Here is a 19,231-nt window from a genome sequence, read left to right as displayed (position 1 = left end):
ATAAGGAGTTATTACCAAGATGTATTGTTTAAAAATATTTCCTATATATTGTTAAGTAGGAAAAAAGGACACACACACACACACACACACACAAGCTAATATATCCATAAACTTCATAAGCTTCCTCTGGAGAGATACATTAGAAAGTGAGAACATTGGTTGTCTCATTCAAAAAAATGAAGAGGCTAGGGGTCAAAGATAGGAGGAATTCTTTTCACTGTTAGTCCATTTTGTACATTTTGAATTTTGAACCATGTGAATGTACTATATACTAAAAGACAAACAGTAAAAACACCTAATATATATTGTATGTTGTGCATTTTCTCTCTAGTACACTACCATAGTTATTTTACACTGGAAAGGGAACTCTTATACATTGACTATATATTAAAATATTTATTGGGGTGCCTGACTGGCTCAGTTGATAAAGCACGTGATTCTGGATCTCAGGGTTGTAGGTTTGAGCCCCATAATGGATACAGAAATTCCTTAAAAATAAAATTGTAAAAAAATTTTATTGAACACCAAATGCCATATACTAGGTGCTGCGAATAACAGAAACATTTAAAAATGTGGACCCTGTCTTCCAGGTAAAGGTTAAGTGCTTATGCATTATTTGAGAGGTACAAATTCAGATTAACCAAAATGAGGTAACATTCTGGAAGGAGTTAGGTAGGGGATTCAAAGTAATACAATATGATGGGTTACCTTGCTGGCCCTCTTTGAAAATAAGCCATGAGACACAGCAGCTTGCTTGGTAGATAAATGCACTCAGTCTTGGAGCATCTGGCTGGCTCAGTTGGTAGAGCATTAGACTCTTGCTCTCAAGATTGTAAGTTTAACCCCCATGTTAGGTGTAGAGATTACTTAAAAATAAAATCTTGAGGGGTGCCTGGGTGGCTCAGTCGGTTAAGCGTCTGCCTTCGGCTCAGGTCATGATCCCAGGATCCTGGCATCGAGCCCCACATTGGGGTCCCTGCTCGACGGGAAGCCTGCTTCTCCCTCTGCTCCTCACCTCGCTCACTCTCTCTCAAATAAACAAATAAATAATAAAAAATAAATAAAATCTTGGAAAAGAATGCACTTTTTTTTTTTGTCCTCCCCAGACACACTGTTTGGAGAAACCATGTCTTGGAAGGAAGATGGAAAGGGAATTTCTCTGTCATGCTCACTTAGTCTACTGTTTTCAGTTGGCTGAAGTTTGTTCCATGGGGAGTAACTGCCCCCCCCACCATACTTCCAGGATGCATCATTTAAGTCCTCCCAGCAGCCAGTGGGAAGCCAGTGCCTGTCTTGCTCAGTGCAATGTTTCACTGGAGTCCAGAAGTGATAGGAAGAGCCAGAGATTCTAGAAATGCAACTGGTCAGCCCCAGGCAGAGCAAGGGACTGTGGGTCCAGAAAGTAAACAAGGCCAAGGAAATCTGAAGAAGCACATAAAATGTATCCATTACACAGACATAAATACCTGGACATATAAATCAAAATGTTAAGAGTCAAATAATAAGACAATAATAAAAACCACTATCAATAGGCAATACATGACTGGGTGAGTTCAGAGGAGAGTTATCACTGTGTGATTGAAGACTGAGGAATACTTCCTGGAGGAAGCACATTGAATTGATCCTTCAAGTAGGTAAAGCACCAAAGTAACTCATGAGTTAAGATTTCAAACTATGGCCTGAAAGCACAAGATTTGGACACCAGCGACTAGATCATAGTTGAATGTTTAAAAGGATAATGGGAGGGGGCTTCTGGGTGGCTCAGTCTGTTGGGTGTCCGTCTCTTGGTTTTAGCTCAGGTCATGATTTAGGGGTCATGGGATCCAGCCTCAAATCCAGCTCCACATTCAGCACAGAGTCGGCTTGAGTTTCTCTCCCTCTCTCTGTGCCCCTCTCCACTGCGCTCATGCTCTAATAAACCTTAAAAAAAAAAAGAAAGAAAGAATAAAGGGGGGTTTCACAGGGAAAAGAAGGTTGGGACCATATTAGGGAGCTGAAATTTTAGGCTAAGGTGTTGATATCATGGACAAGTGGATTGACAACCACAGGTTTCTGAATTCACATTAAAACAAAATGAAAGCTCCCAAAACTCTACCAAGGGCCCACATATCCTTGGTTTATCTCCATCTGAAACCATCTGGCCAACCTGAATGGCCTCAGCAAACCCAAAAGACCTTAAAGACTGTATTCATGCAGTGATTTTCTTCTCTTTCTCCACATTTTTGTAATATTTCCTCAAAAACTCAGGCCTGAGTTTTTTTCCACGTTGTTTTTCTTTTCTTTTCCTTTTCTTTTCTTTTGGTTTTGTTGTTTAAAACATTTTTCTTACTGTGGTAAAATACATATAACAAAATTTACCACCCTAACAATTTTTAAGTGGACAGTTCAGTGTATTATATACATTCATAATATTGTGCAACCATTACTACCATCCATCTGAAAACAAACTCTGTACCCATTTAACAGTAACTTTCCCAGCCCCTGGCAACCATCATTCTATTTTCTGCCTCTTGGTTTGGTTCTTAAGTACTAGGGATCAGTCTATTTCGTTCCTGTGGTTTTTCTAGCCAAAACCTACTTTTCTTTTCTTTTTTTTAATTTTTAAGTAATCTTTACACCCACTGTGGGGCTCAAGATCACATGAGATCAAGAGTCGCATGCTCTACCAATTGAGCCAGCCAGGTGTCCCAAAACCTACTTTTTTCATAGAATTCAAAACGGTAGGATCACGGGCGCCTGGGTGGCTCAGTCGGTTAAGCGACTGCCTTCGGCTCAGGTCATGATCCTGGAGTCCCTGGATCGAGTCCCGCATCAGGGTCCCTGCTCGGCGGGGAGTCTGCTTCTCCCTCTGACCCTCCCCCCTCTCATGTGCTCTCTCTCTCATATTCTCTCTCTCAAATAAATAAAATCTTAAAAAAAAAAAAACGGTAGGATCAGGTGTCAGCACAAGAACTTAGTATCAAAGTGGAAAACTTATTTCAGAATGTATAAAATGTTAAAATACTTTTTACCTCCTTTGTAATTTTGATTGTTCTAGATTGAAATTTAATAATACAGTAGTACATCATAAATGATGCACATGACAGCTAAGCCCCAGGATCAAGGCAGCCCTGTAGTTTGTTTTCCAAGCCCTACAAAACTGCTATAGAAATGAATGGAGGGGGGCGCCTGGGTGGCTCAGTCATTAAGCGTCAGCTCAGGTCATGATCCTAGGATCCTGGGATCGAGCCCTACATAGGGCTCCCTGCTCGGCAGGAAGCCTGCTTCTCCCTCTCCCATTCCTCCTGCTTGTGTTCCTGCTCTCACTATCTCTCTCTGTCAAATAAATAAAAAAAAAAATTTTTTTTTAAATGAATGAATGGTTTAAAAGGATTATTTACCATGACCAAGTGGGATTTATTCCTGGGCGGCAAGGGTGGTTCAACATCTGCAAATCAATCAATGTGATATACTACATAAATAAAAGAAAGGACGAGAACCATATGATACTCTCAATAGATGCAGAAAAAGCATTTGACAAAGTATAGCATCCTTTCTTGATCAAAACTCTCCACAATGTAGGGATAGAGGGTACATACCTCAATAACATAAAAGCCATTTATGAAAAACCCACGGTAAATATCATTCTCAATAGGGAAAAACTAAGAGCTTTCCCCCTATGGTCAGGAACATGGCAGGGATGTCCACTATCACCACTGCTATTCAACATAGTATTAGAAGTCCCATCCTTAGCAATCAGACAACAAAAAGAAATAAAAGGCATCTGAATCGGCAAAGAAGAAGTCAAACTCTCACTCTGCAGATGACATGATACTCTATGTGGAAAACCCAAAAGACTCCACCCCAAAATTGCTAGAACTCATACAGGAATTCAGCAAAGTGGCAGGATATAAAAATCAGTTGCATTTCTATACACCAAAAATGAGACAGAAGAAAGAGAAATTAAGGAGTTTCTCTCCCATTTACAATTGCACCCAAAATCATAAGATACCTAGGAATAAACCTAACCAAAGAGGCAAAGGACCTGTACTCAGAAAAATATAGAACACTCATGAAAAAAATTGAGAAAGACAAAGAAATGAAAAAACATTCCATGAAAAAAAAAAGCATTCCATGATCATGGATTGGAAGAACAAATATTGTTAAAATGTCTATGCTACCTAGAGCAATCTATATATTTAATGCAATCCCTGTCAAAATACCATCAACTTTTTTCACAGAACTGGAACAAATAATCCTAAAATTTGTATGGAACCAGAAAAGACCCCAAATAGCTAAAGGAATGTTGAAAAAGAAAACCAAAGCTGGCGGCATCACAATCCCAGACTTCCAGCTCTATTACAAAGCTGTCATCATCAAGACAGTATGGTACTGGCACAAAAACAGACACATAGATCAATGGAACCGAATAGAGAGCCCAGAAATGGACCCTCAACTCTATGGTCAACTAATCTTCGACAAAGCAGGAAAGAATATCCAATGGAAAAAAGACAGTCTCTTCAACAAATGTGTTGGGAAAACTGGACAGCCACATGCAGAAGAATGAAATTGGACCATTTCCTTACACCATACACAAAAATAGACTCAAAATGGATGAAAGACCTCAAATGTGAGAGACAGGAATCCATCAAAATCCTTGAGATGAACATAGGCAGCAACCTCTTCAACCACAGCTGCAGCAACTTCTTCCTAGAAACATCGCCAAAGGCAAGGGAAACAAAAGCAAAAAGGAACGATTGGGACTTCATCAAGATAAAAAGCTTTTGCCAAGCAAAGGAAACAGTCAACAGAATCAAAAGACAACCAACAGAATGGGGGAAGATATTTGCAAATGACATATCAGATAAAGGGCTAGTATCCAAAATCTATAAAGAACTTATCAAACTCAACACCCAAAGAACAAATAATCCAATCAAGAAATGGGTAGAGGACATGAACAGACATTCCTTTTTTTTAAGATTTTATTTATTCATTTGAGACACAGAGATACAGAGAGAGAGAGAGCATGAGCAGGGGGAGAGGCAGAAGGAGAGGGAGAAGCAGGCTCCCCGCTGAGCAAGGAGCCCAGTGCAGGACTCAATCGCAGGACCCTGGGATCATGACCTGAGCCGAAGGCAGACGCTTAACCATCTGAGCCACCCAGGTGCCCCATGAACAGACATTTCTGCAAAGAAGATATCCAAATGGCTAACAGACACATGAAAAAGTGCTCAACATCACTCGGTATCAGGGAAAGACAGATCAAAACCTCAATGAGAAACTACCTCACACTGGTCAGAACAGCTAACCTTAACAAGTCAGGAAACGACAGATGTTGGCAAGGATGCGGAGAAAGGGGAACCCTCCTACACTGTTGGTGGGAATGCAAGCTGGTATAGCCACTCTGGAAAACAGTATGGAGTTTCCTCAAAAAGGTTAAAAATAGAACTACCCTACGCCCAGCAATTGCACCACTGGGTATTTACCCCAAAGATACAAATGTAGTGATCTGAAGGGGCACCTGCACCCCAATGTTTATAGCAACATTGTCCATAATAGCCAAACTATGGAAAGAGCCTAGATGTCCATCAACAGATGAATGGGTAAAGAAGATGTGGTGTATATATACAATGGAATATGTATATAATGGAGTGTTACACAGCCATCAAAAATGAAATCTTGTCATTTGCAAGGACGTGGATGGAACTAGAGGGTATTATGTTAAGCGAAATAAGTCAATCAGAGAAAGACAATTATCATATAATCTCACTGATATGTGGAATTTAAGAAACAAGGCACAGGATCATACGGGAAGAGAGGAAAAAATGAAAAAAGACGAAACCAGAGAGGGAGACAAACCATAAGAGACTCTAAATCTTAGGAAGCAAACTGTGGATTGCTGTAGGGGAGGGGGGTGGGGGAATGGGGTGGCTGGGTGATAGACACTGGGGATGGTATTTGTTGTAATGAGGACTGGGTATTATATAAGACTGATGAATCACAGACCTGTACCCTGAAACAAATAGTAAAAAAAATTAATAACATGGTTTAAAAAATAAAAATAAAGAAATGAATGGATGGAAATTAAGAGGGACACACTAATGCTTCAGCAAATCTTGACTTTAACCTGCACAGATTGTTCTCTTCCTCATTCTTGAGGCCTCCCCTCCCTTTCACTTGTTTTTCTGTAGAATCTTTTGTTCCAAGAACTGGGTGATGTAGATACTTAGTAATGAGACTTGGATGGCCCATGGCAGCGCTAGTCCTGAGACCACCTTGAAAACATAAGAAAAGTGGGGACAGCACGTACCAGATTCCTGCCGAAACTGCCCAGATCCTGTAATGCCTATGGAACCCCTCAGCCTTTTGCCCTGGGCGAGCTTGAAGTCTTGGAGGCATGAGTCTGCTGCAGCCTCCTTCGCCTGGCGAAGCAATAAACTATCTTCCTTCTTTATACCCAAGCTCTGTCTTCGCCTTACAAATTTCGGCCCCAGAACACAAAAAGTCGGTTTTGGACAACACTTAGAAGGGAAGGCAATCCTAAAACAACCTATCTCTGGGCCTCAGACTTCAGAACGGGTGTGTTAGAGAGGGCAGCGGCAGTGCATGTTATACTGTATCAAGTTTGCCAATTCTCTGGCCACATCCCTTCTAGGAGATCAACCTAGAAGATGCTTCCTAAGAACACTAGAAAGCGACCTAAGAGGTTTGGTACAAGATAGCAGAAACAGAAAAGTAGCCTGAGGAGTAGAATTTTAAGAAGAGGGGGAAATTTTTTAAATTTGTTTGGTCTTTAATTTGTCTCAAGGTTTCCCTTTTTCTGCCAGGGACCAACCTCACGACACTCACGGGTTTCCGCAGCGAACGACACTGCAACGCAAGGGGAGGGCCCTCCGCCGGGGAGGGAGCGGGCCGGGCCGGGGCGGGGCGGACGGCGCTCACAGGACCCGGAAGTCCCGCCCTGCGGAACTTCAGCTGTGTCGGCCCTTGGGCGGTTCTCTGGGTGGGAGGGGCCGTTTGGGTGGGCAGTTGTGATGTCACTACCCCTTGTCGGGTTGCTACGGCACCACTGCTAAGATTAGGTATTTTTGGCTGACCGAAAAGAGGGGAGTGTGGGCTCAAAGCGCCGGGAAACGACTCCAGGTGCACGAAAGCTGGAACGTGGCGGCTCGCGTGCTGCCGCCACAACAACGGTAAAACGGAAGTCCTCCCGCGCAGCTCGGCGTCCGGGCGGAAACAGCGTTCTTCTCGGAGCTGAGGCCCCGAAGCTTCGGGCTTGGGCGGCCTCGGGCTTGGCTGCTGGGAGCTAAGGGAGCACCCTCAGCTGGTAAGAGGGAGGAGGGGAACTTGGCGCGTACCTCCCGCCGGGCGGGAGAGCTGGAGCGCACTGCCAGCCTTGCCGCAACGGTTGTGTTAATGCCTCGGAACAGCCTAGGTCTCCCGACGGAAAGGTTCGTTTCCTTACCCGACATTTAAACATGGATAAATACGCCGCCTTCCAGGGTAGTCCTGTTTCCCTGGATCGCAGAGCGCCTTTTTGCTTCAAGACGTTATGTGATGCTCCCAGTTTCTGAATTCTGATACGCTGCTGGGCATAATATTTAAACACAAAGGTGTTAATTTCCTTTCTTCGTAGTTGGGCCGGAAATAAGATTCTTTCTCTTGCAGGTATTGATGTTGAGTATACCTTTTTAGCATATTAAAATGGCTGTACCCCAAACCGCCATCCCCTCCTTGTCGGAATGCCAGTGCCGCATCTGTGTGGAAATCCTAATCGAGCCCATAACACTGCCTTGTAACCACACGCTCTGTAACCCATGCTTCCAATCGACTGTCGAAAAGGCGAGTTTATGCTGTCCCTTCTGTCGCCGCCGGGTCTCTTCGTGGACCCGATACCATGCCCGAAGAAATTCTCTTGTCAACATGGAACTGTGGGAATTAATCCAAAAACACTATCCAAAGGAATGCAAGCTTAGAGTTTCTGGGCAGGAATCAGAGGAAATCGGTGAGTAAAACCCAGCGTACGTGTTGTCTGAAAAATCAAAATCCTTCAAAAAGTGAATCACCACTAATCCATTTTCGAAAAGGATAAAAAGCCGATTAATATTTGTCTCAATTTTTCTCTGGGATTTGGGTTTTATGGGCCCCAAAATGTGGATTGAGGTCTATGGTAACATTTTGTTCATTGTTAGAATGCCCAGACTGTGTTCAGTTGTTTGTTGGGTTGAAAATGACGACAAAGAAACAAACCCAGAAGAATGGCCCACATAGAGCCTTCAGTCATGTGAAAGTTATATAAATATTCACAGATGAGCAGTAGTCAGTAGAGCAACCGCAGAAGTACAAAAAGTACTGGATTCCTGTATTACTATTTCTTTTACTTTCAGTTTTTTTTTAAGATTTTATTTATTTATTTACACACACACACACAGAGCACAGGCAGAGGCAGGCTCCCCGCAGAGCAGGGGGAGCCTGATGTGGGACTTGATCCCAGGACCCCGGGATCATGACCCGAGCTGAAGGCAGTTGCTTATCCAACTGAGCCATCCAGAAGCCCCAGTTATTTCCTTAACTTACTTGATTACAGCAATACATCTCCATTCATTTAATTCTTCCGTTAAGCATGCAGTGAACCTCAACTAGCTTTTAGTAGCCAGTTCCATCTAGTTCAGTTATTATTTAAAGCCCTCCACCCTGTAGACTAAACAGCTCTTCACTGTGCCCCCTACTGAACACTTGACTCTAGCACACTTAATGTGATCAATAAGCCACGCAGTGTTTCTTGTCTAGGCTTTGAAAATGGTGCCTGTGCTCTGGTGTACTTGCCTTTTTTTGGGAATTACTTTTATGTGGTAAATATATATAACATATTTGCCATTTTAATGATGTTTTCAGCAGTAGTTACACTTTATTAAAACTGCTTTGTTGATATCTGCACATAGAATTGATACATTTAAAGTGTATAGTTCACTGGTTTTGGTATTTCACATGATTAGTTTTTCAGAATTGTAAAATATATATCGCATAAAATTTTTTTTTTAAGATTTATTTATTTGACAGAAATAGCAAGAGCATGAACACAAGCAGGGGGAGTGGGAGAATGAGAAGCAGGCTTCCAGCTGAGCAGGGAGCCCAGTGTGGGGCTCGATTCCAGGACCCCGGGATCATGACCCGAGCCGAAGGCAGATGCCCAATGACTGAGCCATCCAGGCGCTCTTATATAGCATAAAATTTGCCATTTTAACCTTTTTTTTTTTAAAGATTTTATTTATTTGAGAGAGAGAGAATGAGAGACAGCGCGAGAGGGAAGAGAGTCAGAGGGAAAAGCAGAGCCCCCCCCGCCCCTCGCTGAGCAGGGAGCCGGATGTGGGACTTGATCCTGGGATTCCAGGATCATGACCTGACCTGAGCCGAAGGCAGTCGCTTAACCAACTGAGCCACCCAGGCGCCCCCATTTTAACCTTTTGAGTGCACAATTCAGTGGCAGTAATTATATTCACAATGTACAACCATCATCATTATGTTTCCAAAACTTTTTTTTTTATTTACTTGAGAGAACATGCACGGGGTGGCGGGGGGGGGGGGGTGGCCCGTGGGGGGGCGGGGGGGGGAAGCAGAGTCCTTGCTGAGCAGGGATCCTGATGCAGGACTCCATCCCAGGACCTTGGGATCATGACCTGAGCCAAAGGCAGACACTTAACCAACTGAGTCACCCAGGTGCCCCTCCAAAACTGTTTCATCACCCTGAATTCTTTAACCATTAGGCAGTGACTCTCCATTTTTCTCCCTTCCCATCCTTTCTTCCCAAGTGTCTATCGACTTTGTGTCTATGAAATTCCTTGTTCCAGATATTTCATACAAGTGTATTCATACATTATGTGACCTGTTGTGTCTGACTTCTTTCAGTTGATGTTTCCAAGGTTATACACAGTTGTAGCATGTATTAGTACTTCATTCCCTTGTAGAGCTGAATAATGTTTTATTTTATGGATTGTATTATATTTTGTTTTTATCTTCATTGACGGACATTTGAGTTGTTTACAGCTTTTGGCTGTTTGAATAGTGCTGATATAAATATTCATGTATAATAAGTATTTGAACATTTCCTGTTCTTTTGTGTATTACCTAGGAGTGGAAGTGCTGGATCATATGGTAATTCTTTTTTTTTTTTTTTTAATAAAGGTAGAAAGGATACTTTAAGAGATTTTATTTATTTGTCAGAGCATAAGCAGGGAGAGCTGCAGGCAGAGCAGGCAGAGGGAGAAGCAGCTGAGCAAGGAGCCCAGTGCAGGACTCAATCCCAGGAGTCTGGGATCATGACCTGAGCTGAAGGCAGATGCTTAACCGACTGAGCTACCTAGGCATTCCTCATATGGTAATTCTATGTTTAACTTTTCGAGGAACTGCCAGACTTTTCCATGGGGCTGTGCCATTCTGCATTCCCACCTGCAATGTATAATGGTTCCAGTTTCTCCACATCCTCACCAACACTTATGTTCTGTTTTTTTGGTGTTTTTATTTTTATTTTTTAGAAATAGCCATCCTAGTAGGTATGAAGTGGTATCTTAGTATCTGTGTCTTTTTTATTTATTTATTTATTATTTTTTATTTATTTTTTTACTGTCTCGGTCTTTTTAATTGTGGTAGAGTATGCAACACAAAATTTGCCATTTCCACTGTTTTTAAGTGTACAGTTCAGTGGCATTAAGTACAGTCACACAGGTGTACAATCATCACCACCATCCTTCACCAGAACTCTTTTCATTTTCCCAAACTGAAACTCCATACCCATTAAATAGTAACTCTCCAGTTCCTTCTCCCTCCAGCCCTTTTAACCACCATTTTACTTCCAGTTTCTATGAATTTGACCACTTTAGGTATCTCATATAAGTAGAATCATAGTATTTGTCCTTTTGTATCTGGCTTATTTCACTTAGATGACTTTAAGGTTCATCCATATTGTAGCATGTGTTAGAATTTCATTCCTTTCTGGGGCGCCTGGGTGGCTCAGTTGGTTAAACATCCAGCCCTTGATCTCAGCTTAGGTCTTGATATCAGGGTCATGAGTTCAAGCCCCTCGTTGGGCTCCATGCCCAGCATGGTGCCTACTTAAAAAAAATTTTTTTTCGTTCTTTTCTATTGCAGAATAATATTCCATTGAATGTATTTACCACATTTTGTTTATTTATCAGTGGACACTTGGGTTACTTTACCTTCTGGCTGTTGTGAATAATGCTGCTGTGAACAGTGGTGTACAAGCCTTTTTTTGAGTTCCTGTTTTCAACTTCTTTGAGTATGTACCCAGAAGGGAATTGCTGGATCATATGCTAATTCTATGGGGATTTTTTTGAGGGACTGCCTTACTCTTTTTCCATAGCAGGTGTACTCTTACATTACCACCAGCAATGTGCAAGGACTCCATTCTTCCATATCCTTGTCAGCACTTGTTACTTTCTTACTTTCTGGGTTTTGCTTTATTTTGTTTTTTTTAAATGGAGCCATCCTAATAGGTATGAGATGCTATCTCATTGTGGTTTTGATTTGTATTTCTCTAATGACTAATGATGTTGAACATCTTTGCATGTGTTTTTTTGCCATTTGTATATTTTCTTTGGAGAAATGTTTATTCAAGTCTTTTTTTGCTTATTTTTTAATTGGGTTATTTGGTATTTTGTTACTGTTGAGTTGTTGGTGTTCTTTATATATTCTAGATGTTAACTCCTTATCAGATATGATTTGCAAATATTTTCTCCCATACCATAGGTAGACAATTCCTCTGCTGATTGTGTCCTTTGATGCACAGTAGTTTTTAAGTTTGATGTAGTCCTATTTGTCTATTTTTGCTTTTGTTGCTTGTGGTTTTGGTGTCATATGCAAATCTTTGCTAAATTTCAATGTCATGAAGCTTTTTTCCTGTTTTCTTCTAGGAACTTTATATGTCTTATATTTAGGTCTTCAATTCATTTTGAGTTAATTTTTTAAATATGGTATGGGGTAAGTGTCCAACTTCATTTTTTTACATGTAGATAGCCAGTTTTCCCAGTGCCATTTGTTGATAAAATGGCTGTTTTAAAGTTTTTAGGTAGTAAATCTGATGTCTGGACCTCCTCAAAAATGGTTTCTATTAATTTATTTTGTTCCTTTGAATTGTCCATACTTTTTCTTTGTATGCTTTGTGATTTTTTTTTTTTGAGAAAATTGGACATTTGACTGTTACAGTGTGGTGATACTGTAAGTCAGTCTTCCCTTTCCCCTGAATTTACCTTTTTTTTTTCTTAAAGATTTAATTTATTTATTTGTCAGAGAGAGAGCACACACAAGCGGGGGGAACGGCAGGCAGAGGGAGAAGCAGGCTCCCCACTGAGCAAGGAGCCCAATGTGGGGCTCCATCCCAGGATCCTGGGATCGTGACCTGAGCCGAAGGCAGACACTTAAGCAACTGAGCCACCCAGGCATCCCAGTTTACCTTTTTTTTTTTGATTGTTGAAGGCTGTAATTGTCCATTTGTTTACTAACTCCCAAACTGTTTTTGCAAAGACTATTGCCTTGTTGTATGTGGTCATCTGTGTCTCTGTGCCTTAGCTTGTTTTCAGTTAGCGTTTTGACAGATTTCCTTGCATGTCAGGAGCTAAAAAAAAAAACAACAAAAAGAAACAATAAAGCACCTTTTTGTCTTGGAACATTGGTTCAGTGCGGAGGCAGTCCTTCAGTCCTTAGCCAGACTTGCACTGAGCCTAGGGAATCAGCCCAAGGTGAAAGTTTAAGGGTCTTGTGTGTTTTTGGAGCATGTGTCTTGCCCTGGGTATGCTCCACCCCGTCCAGAACCAATGTCCCATTCTCAGAATGTAGATATCCTTCAAGACTGCCACTACACTGAGGAGGAGGTAGGGCAAGAAGAAAAATGCCACAGAACTTTCCTACTATTTTGAAGTTGCCTTTTTCTTGATTCACTATTTTCTGGGTTGCTGTAAACCTTTCTTTTCCAGAGTTCTGACGATGTTGGCTCTGATAGTTTCTACCTGGTTTTTCTTATTTCTATGGAGGGATGAGAGCTTGGAGCTGCCTGCCTTGCCATTTTGCTGACAGCACTCCATCAGCCTTCTCTTAAGTGCTTATCACTAAAATTTGTGTTATTTTCTCTTTTTTTAAGTAAAGATTTAATTTATTTATTTGAGAGAGAGAGGGGAAAAAAAACCATGAGAGTAGGGGAAGGGCAGAAGGAGAGGAAGAAGCGGGCTCCATCCCAGGATCCTGAGATTATGACCTGAGCTAAAGGCAGACACTTAATCAACTGAGCCACCCAGGTGCCCAAACTGGTGTTATGCTTGGACTTCTCCACATTCTGTTCTAAATAAACCTATTTTCTTTGCAGGAGATCTTTGGAGCTCTCAGTTCTTACGGTCTGCCTCTTTCCCTGGGCAAAATCTGAGTCAGTGCTCTAGACCTAGAGGCAAAGACAATGGCTGGCTTCTCTCTTTATGAACAGGACAGTAGCCTGGCATGGTAGCCTCCAGGCTTCTTGGCTTGCCTGCCCTAGAAACTTTGCCCTATGAATGAGCTGTGATGAGGGCAATGGGGCCCTAGTATTCTCTACCTGCTATGCCTAGGGTAACGCTTCCTTTCTGTGCATATGAAGTGGATGGAGGAAGGGAGCCCACAGTCTCTCAGGTCCACTTACCTGGAATTCAGCCTCTGCAACAGTGAGCTGGAAGGGATAAGACATGCTGGCAGTTTGTTCCTCCCAGAGGGATGCCATAGCCCTATACCAGGAGCTGGGGAGACATGGAGCCCTGGCTTGGCCACCCCACTTGGAGTGGAGCCTCCGTCTTGTTTAGCTTGGTAGTGGGGGGGGAAGGTTGTGGCTCAAGTGCCAAGGATTCTTATTTTTCTTACGAGATTTAGTAAATTTGGGGGGAAATATTTCTTCATTTGCTGTATGTTCCTAGGACAGTTTCCAGGGATTTTTATATGACCAGTTATTTATACCTTTCTCCAGTTGTAGTTGTTTTGTTGAAGAACTGGTCTACAGGTCTCCTCACTTTAGTGTTTTGGATGTTAGTTCTCCTTGCTTTGTTTTTCATATAAATTGTATTTAAGTATAACATACATACAGCAGTGTACAAATCAGGGACTCCTGGGTGGCTCAGTCAGTTAAGTGTCCAGCTCTTGATTTCGGCTCAGATCATGATCTCAGGGTTGTGAGATGGAGCCTTCTTGGGATTCTCCCTCTGCCCCTCCCTCCCCTGCCCAAGTGCATGTGCACATGCTCGAGCACGCTCTTTCTCCCCACCTCCTCTCCCTCTTTTAAAAAAAAAAAAGGTATACAAATCATAAATCTGTAGTTCAGTGAATTTTTGAAGTGAAAGTGTCTATATAACCAGCATTTTTTTTTTTTAAGACTTTATTTATTTACTTGGCAGAGAGAGACAGACAGCGAGAGAGGTAACACAAGCAGGGAGAGTGGGAGAGGGAGAAGCAGGCTTCCTGCTGAGCAGAGAGCCCAATGTGGGGCTCGATCCCAGGACCCTGGGATCATGACCTGAGCCGAAGGCAGTCACTTAACCAACTGAGCCACCCAGGCGCCCCTATAACCAGCATTCAGGTCAAGACCCAGAACTTTACCACAATGCCTAAGTTCTCCTTGTGGTCCGGTTTCTAGTCACACCGGTAACTACTGTTCTGACTTGTAACACCAGAGATTGCTTTTACCTGTTCTGAACCTTTTAAAAAATGGAATCTTGTATCTTGTGTCTGGCTTCTTTAGCTCACCATTATATTGGGAGATTGATCCATGATATATATGATGCAGTTTGTTTTCATTGCTGTATAGTACTATGTTGTGTGGATATTAAATAGTGAAAGCAATGAAAAATTTTATGTCCATTGTTATTGGGCATTTTGGGCTGTTATGGATAGTGCTGTAGCATTTTTATACTTGTATTTTGGTGAACATATGTCTTCATTTCTGTTGGATATATTCATATATCTAAGTGTGGAATTTGGGGGTCACAGTATGAATAAAAAGTTAAATCCTGGGACTCCTGGGTGGCTCAATACGTTAAGTGTCTGCCTTCGGCTCAGGTCATGATCCCAGGGTCCTGGGATCGAGTCCCACGTCAGGCTCCCTGCTCTGCGGGAAGCCTGCTTCTCCCTCTGCCTGCCACTCCCCCTGCTTGTGTGTGCTCTCTCTCTCTGACAAATAAATAAAATCTTTAAAAAAAAAAGTTAAATCCTTTCCTGTGCTAGATGAGAGTCCATCCTTTGATTAAATCTCTAGTTTTATTTCCCCCAAAACCTGAGGGTAAGAATGTTAATGATGTTACTAGGCAACATTGTTCAATGGGAAATATGATCCCCAACTGACAAATTGCCCCTCTATTGGAAGGAATTATAAATACTGATTGGGATATTGTGCTTTATGCTCCTCTGAGCATAGTGACCATTGTAACTGAGCATGTTCCTTGTGGGGAACCTGTGCCTTTATTGTTGCTGTAAGAAATGTTGGTTGTTGTGGAGCAAGAATTATCTGGCTTCCTTGCTCTCATGCTGTTAGATTAATGCCAAATGTGGTCCTGTGGTCATTTTCTGAGTTTAAATGTTTAGTATAGCCTAAGACTACCCCATGGTGGGTGTTACAGGTAGGGTAAGCCTTAGGAGATCTTGCCAAACAGTTTTCCAAAGTGGTTTTACCAATTTATACTCATACCACTAGTGTATGAGAGTTGTAGCTGAACCATATTCTGCCAACACTTGGTTTTACTTTCTTTCTTTTTTTTTTTTTAAGAAATTTTGGTAGTATACTTATTTTTTTCAGCATTTTATTATGAAAAAAATTTTTGAAAAATGTTAAACATACAGAAAAGTTGAAAGAATTTTTTTTTAAAAGGATGTTGCAGTCTTTTTTTTTTTTTAATGATTTTATTTATTTATTCATGAGCGACAGAGGTGGGGAGAGAGAGAGAGAGAGAGAGAGAAGCAGAGGAAGAAGCAGGCTCCCAAGGAGCAGGGAGCCCGATGCGGGACTCGATCCCAGGACCCTGGGATCATGACCTGAGCCGAAGGCAGACGCTTAACCATCTGAGCCACCCAGGCGCCCAAGTTGAAAGAATTTTATAGTGAACTCTCATATGCCCATAACCAGATGTGACAGTATTTTATTTTTATTTTTATTTATTTATTTTTAAAGATTTTATTTAGTTATTTGTCAGAGAGAGAGTGAGAGAGAGCACAAGCAGGGGAAGCAGCAGGCAGAGCAGGCAGAGGGAGAAGCAGGACCCTGGGATCTTGACCTGAGCTGAAGGCAGATGCTTAGCTGACCGAGCCACCCAGGTATCCTGACAGTGTTTTCCTTTTTTCTTTTTTCTTTTCTTTTCTTTTCTTTTCTTTCCTTTTATCTTCTCTCCCCTCCTCTCCCCTCCTCTCTTATCTTCTTTTCCTTATTTTATTTTTAAAATTTTATTTATTTACTTATTTATTTGAAAGAGAGAGAGAGGGAGCCCAAGCAGAGGGAGAGGGAGAAGCAGGCTCCCCGCTGAGCAGTGAGCCTGATGTGGGGCTCGATCTCAGGACCCTGGGATCATGACCTGAGCCGAAGGCAGTCGCTTAACGACTGAGCCACCCAGGCACCCCGCCCCGTGACAGTATTTTATATTTGCTGTGTCACAGATCTTTCATCTGTCCATCTGTCAGTCTATCTTATTTTTTCATTTATTTCACTTTCCCTTAAATAATGTAAGTACACATATTATGAGGGATCAATGTTAGCTTATAACTCTTGTTTTAATGTAAATTTACATACAGTGAAATGCACAAATCTTAATTGTACCTTCACTGAGTGTTCACATTTGTATAACCTTTTGTAACATGAACCCTTATAAAAATAAAGAATATTACCATCACCCTTGAAGGTACCCTCAATCCTTTCCAGTTAATCTCTACTCCTACCCTCCATAAGTTGACCAGTGTTTCTATTTTTTCCCACCATAGATTCATTTTGCCTTTTCCAGAATTTCATATACATGGAATTCTATTAGTTTACTAGGGTTGACATAACAAAGTACCACAAACTAGGTGGCTTAACAGAAATTTATTTTCCCACAATTCTGGAGGCTAGAAGCCCAAAATCAACGTGTTAGCAGGGACGTGTTCTCTTAAAGGCTGTAGAGGAGAATCTGTTCCATGCTTCCTTCCTTCCTTCCTTCCTTGCTTCCTTCATTTCTTCCTTCCTTCCTTCCTTCCTTCTTCTCTTCTCTTCTCTTCTTTCATGACTTTCTCTTAGCTCATGGGTGTTGCTGATAGTTCATGGTATTCCTTGGCTTGCAGCTGCATAACTCCAATCTCTGCCTCCGTAGTCACACGGCATTCTCCCTCTGTGTTTGTCTCTATGTGACTGTCTCAACTCTGTATCTCTCTCCTTTTTTATAAGGACACCATTAATACTGCATTTAAGGGCCTACCCTACTCCAATGTGAAGTCCGTTATGTCCACAACAACCATTTCCCAGTAAGGTCCCATTTTTAGTACAGGTATTAGGACTTCAGTGTATCTTTTTGGGGGACACAATTCAATCTATAATAGTAATCATGCAGTGTATATCTTTAGTGTAAGATTCTTTTACTTAGTATAATGTTTTGAGATTCATCTTGTGGGTATTAGTATTTTATTTCTTTTTATTTTTAAGTATCATCTTACTGGTTGACTATATTATACTTTGTTGGCAGTTCTCCACTTCATGGTGTCTCAGCTGTTTCCAGGTTTGGGCTAACAGGAATAAAGTTGCTGTGAAGATTCTTGTAATAGTTTTTTGTTTTTGTTTTGTTTTTTTGTGGTCATGTGTTTTCATTTTTCTCTTGGGCAAATACTTAGGAGTAGAATTGCTCGGAGTAGATATATGCTTGGTTGTATAAGAAACTATGTACTATCATTTTCCCAAATAGTTGTATTATATTCTAATCCCAGCAACAATGTTTGCAAATTCTGGTTTCTGCACATCTGTCTTAGTTTGGGCTGCTGTAACAAAGTATATAGACTGGGTGGCTTTAACATAGAAATTTATTTTTTCATAGTTCTGGCGGCTGGGAAGTCTAAGATCAAGATGCTGTCTGACTTATTCTTTGTGGATGCCCTCTTCCTGGTTATGTCTTCACCTGGTGGAAAGCTGGCTCACTCTCTGGCCTCTTGTAAAGGCACTAAAACTTAGGTCAGGAGGGCTCTCTACCCTTCTGACCTAATTATCTCCCAAAGCTTCACCTCCAAATACTATAGGGTTAGATTAGGGTTTCAACATAGAATTTGTCAGGGGGACACCTTCAGTTCATTTACAACATGCTCACCAACATTTGTGTTACCTATTTAATTTTAACTGTTCTGATTGATTTGTAGTCCAATCTCATTGTACTTTTAATTTGCATTTCCTGGTGACTGATGATGTTGAATCATTTATATATCTTCCATTATGAAGTGTCTGAATCTTTTGCTTTTTGAGTTATCTCTGTGTGTTATTATTTTTTAAAGATTTTATTTATTTATTGTGCTTATTTTCTTAATGGTGTCTTGATGAGCTGAAAATATTTTTCAAGATCTTTTTTTTTTTCTTTAAGTAATCTCTACACCCAACATGGGGCTCAAACTCACAGCCTCAGGATCAAGAGTCTCATGCTCCACTGACTGAGCCAGCCAGGTAGTCTCTTGAACTGAAATTTTTATTTTTTATTTTATTTATTTATTTTTAAAGATTTTATTTATTTATTTGGCAGAGAGAGACACAGCGAGAGAGGGAACACAAGTAGGGGGGTGGGAGAGGGAGAAGCAGGCTTCCCGCCAAAGCAGGGAGCCCGATGTGGGGCTCTATCCCAGGCAGATGCTTAACGACTGAGCCACCCAGGCGCCCCGAGCTGAAATTTTTAATTTTCATGAAGTCTAATTAATAATTAATTTCATGAAGTCTAATTAATAAACTTTTCCTTTTATGGTTATTACTTTCTGTGTCCTAAAAAACTTTATCTTCTGTAATAATATTAAAATATTTCTGGGGCACCTGGGGGCTCAGTCAGTTAAGCATCCAGCTCTTGGTTTTGGCTCAGGTCATGATCTCATGGGTCATAGGATTGGGCCCCACATTGGGCTCTGGGCTCAGCAGGGAGTCTGCTTGGGATTCTCTCTCTCTCTTCCCATCCCCTACCCCCCCGCCCTGCACACACCTGCACTCTCTCTCTTTCGAGTAAATAAATCTTTGAAAAAAGTATTTCTACGT

The 19,231-nt window shown here is 41.4% G+C and overlaps 1 protein-coding gene across 4 annotated transcripts in view; it reads left to right on the top strand.

The window, feature by feature from the left end:
- Positions 1 to 7,008: 7,008 nt before the first annotated feature.
- The window catches only part of RNF168 (ring finger protein 168), a 41,962-nt gene continuing 29,739 nt past the window's right edge, over positions 7,009 to 19,231 (top strand). For 2 of the 4 annotated variants that reach the window (XM_028101007.2, XM_088024939.1), the window contains exon 1: positions 7,009 to 7,984. In XM_028101007.2, coding sequence (XP_027956808.1) covers positions 7,684 to 7,984 — 301 coding nt within the window. In that variant the 5' untranslated portion in view covers positions 7,009 to 7,683. The remainder of the gene's footprint in view (positions 7,985 to 19,231) is intronic. The other 2 variants (XM_028101006.2, XM_028101005.2) reach the window with 2 other exon arrangements.

Source organism: Eumetopias jubatus, unplaced genomic scaffold (genome assembly GCF_037043125.1).
Source record: "Eumetopias jubatus isolate StellerSeaLion01/CBP00866 unplaced genomic scaffold, mEumJub1_p1.0 scaffold_1, whole genome shotgun sequence".
Lineage (NCBI taxonomy): Eukaryota > Metazoa > Chordata > Mammalia > Carnivora > Otariidae > Eumetopias > Eumetopias jubatus.
The sequence above is the reverse complement of the archived record's forward strand: the minus strand, read 5'-3'. Positions and strand labels throughout refer to the sequence as shown.